The sequence below is a fragment of the Misgurnus anguillicaudatus genome, chromosome 16 (genome assembly GCF_027580225.2).
Source record: "Misgurnus anguillicaudatus chromosome 16, ASM2758022v2, whole genome shotgun sequence".
In the NCBI taxonomy this organism is placed as follows: Eukaryota; Metazoa; Chordata; class Actinopteri; order Cypriniformes; family Cobitidae; genus Misgurnus; species Misgurnus anguillicaudatus.
The window spans coordinates 5,713,289-5,715,591 of NC_073352.2; the positions used below are offsets into that span (position 1 = coordinate 5,713,289).

At 34.3% G+C, this 2,303-nt stretch overlaps 1 protein-coding gene across 1 annotated transcript; it reads left to right on the top strand.

Annotated features, from left to right (window-relative positions):
- Window positions 1-1,287: 1,287 nt before the first annotated feature.
- Window positions 1,288-2,061, top strand: LOC129421826 (trypsin inhibitor ClTI-1-like). The gene is made up of 4 exons (XM_055177389.2): window positions 1,288-1,337; window positions 1,480-1,532; window positions 1,668-1,786; window positions 1,912-2,061. The coding sequence occupies exons 1-4, from the start codon at window positions 1,304-1,306 to the stop codon at window positions 1,955-1,957; spliced, it is 252 nt and encodes an 83-aa protein (XP_055033364.2). The 5' UTR covers window positions 1,288-1,303; the 3' UTR covers window positions 1,958-2,061.
- Window positions 2,062-2,303: the final 242 nt, after the last annotated feature.

Consider the following 2,303-nt stretch of genomic DNA (forward strand, 5'->3'; position numbering starts at 1 on the left):
TCATCCGGGTCATTCGACTTCACTGCTAAGCCGGTTCCTGCTTTCACCATTGCTCTTTTTCGGGAGTGTGGATCCTGGGATTCCCTTAATGTGTCAGCCATTTCACTCTGGCTCCTCCCACCTTCAGCTCCACCATTGTCCATTGTGCAGACTCTTTCATGCCTTCCACCAAAGCCTCCGCGTCTTTTCCACACCCTAATTCTTGCTGTCATCACGGCGTGAGGACTCGCCTATTCGAGGGGGGCGTACTGTCACATAAAAATGTTTTGATTTTCACCATGACATGTATGCCTCGCCCCTTTGATTGCCCTGCCCCCAGTTAATCGAGTAGTCGTTCTTCAGACCTATGGATTAATCGAAATGAAAAAATTACATAAATGCACATCCCTATCAATCACCACACCCAGGTATTTTGAGACTCATGTATTTTGAGAACATGTTTTTATTCTTGAAGTAATCTTTTTACTGTATGATGATACAATTAACTCTGTTGGACTGTATAGGCCTAACCTTACACTGTATTCAAACATTATTTATTTATTTATTCTTTTTTATTAGACCCTTTAGGGGGCTAAGCCCCCCTTAAAATGAACATCCTAGAATCGCCCCTTGACATTACTACTGCTTTTGTTTGGATTTTAGTCAGATAAAAGTCCCTAAAGGTGGCCAAATAATTTACATTTACACTTGCTATGTACTTTTTGAAAAAGTTGCTATAGGGTTGTAAAAAACTTGTTGATTCTAGCAACAAAATTGCCAAATTGACAACACTGGAGCACAACAGTACATTGATGTTGTCTTTAAATGTTGTGCACTTACATAAGGTTAACATTTTACATTTAATAATAATGTTGTACTGTATTAGTTAACATTAGTTATTGTATTAGCTAACATAAACTAACAATGAACAATACTTGTCATCAAACAGACGTCAGTAAAGTTAGTATAAGAAGTTTTTGAAATTCAGAATTTGAAATACATCACGCGATCTCAATACATGTTTTTAGATGACGCATTAAATGATCAGCCATTATTAATATGAATGTTACTCTATTAAGGCCTACAGTACACACAATTTTTTCCCAAAGTACTATTTACAAATAGTCATTCAAAAAGTAACAAAAATAAAGCCATAAAACAGTTTCTCAAGTTTTTCATGTAACAAAAAGAAAGATGAATACGCCCAAAAAATAAAACGCCTTCTTTTACTTGTGCAACTCTGAGGGTGGGAACAATGTGCAATAAAAGGAGCTCACAACCACACCTGAAACATTGTCAAGAGATCGATCCTCTCAGAATCACCATGGCAAGAATTGTTCTGCTGCTCCTTGTAGTCGGTGAGTTTAAACCAAAATTTTTAAATAAATTATTTTTGTCTTCAAACATCTTATGAAAACATATTTTGAGCTAATAATGTTTGACTCCCTATGTTCCAATTATTGTTTGTCTGAAGTGACAGTTTGACTTTCACATGTACAGCCATTGCAAGTGCAAGTATTGCTGATGAAGAGTGTAGTGTAGACACTTTGCCAGTGAGTACATGTAATATAACCTCTCTATAACTACATATCAACAATTTAACCTACCTGACATAAATTACTATTTATTTATTTATATATACACACACACATATACTTTATTTACTTTCTGTGTGCATCTGTTGACAGCCTAATTGCAAACAATACCGACTGTCCTTTGGTGTGCCTTGCCAAGAGAACTATACCCCTGTGTGTGGTACTGATGGAATAACCTACAAAAATGAATGCAAAATGTGTCTCAAAAGGATGTAAGATCACATTTGTGTTTATATGTATCATGCATGTGTCATTTAACTTCATAATGTTTTTATTAGGAGTTTCAGAAGTTTTATGTAGTTGTGTGAATCAACACTTTTTTTTTACTGTTTTATAGGTATGCAGGTCTTAATATACAAATAGCATACATGGGTGAATGCTAAAACCAAGCTCACCATCTGCAGCAGGATTGACATACAACAGCTTTACAGCCATTGTTAATGCATGTTTGTTCTGAGCTTTTTAAAAATTCAACAATAAAGCATCAATAAAGTGCATGAAAGTCATTGTTCATCATGAACTGGTTATAAAACAAAACCATTTACTTACTAAATTACCTTATAAGCACACTTACAAAAATAAGTATACTACAAGTCTATTTTATTATATTTACTTACGTACAATTTAAGTATATTTTAAGTACACTTTATGCAAAAACTACACTAATAGCAATGTACTATTATTCTTGTAAGTGTACTATTTTAATACTTGGGAATAAATTGTTTTTAT

Coding starts and splice junctions, on each gene's coding strand:
- LOC129421826 (XM_055177389.2), top strand. CDS start 1,304: ATGGCAAGAATTGTTCTGCTGCTCCTTGTAGTCG. Junction 1,338..1,479: donor TCTGCTGCTCCTTGTAGTCG/GTGAGTTTAAAC, acceptor TCACATGTACAG/CCATTGCAAGTGCAAGTATT. Junction 1,533..1,667: donor GTAGTGTAGACACTTTGCCA/GTGAGTACATGT, acceptor ATCTGTTGACAG/CCTAATTGCAAACAATACCG.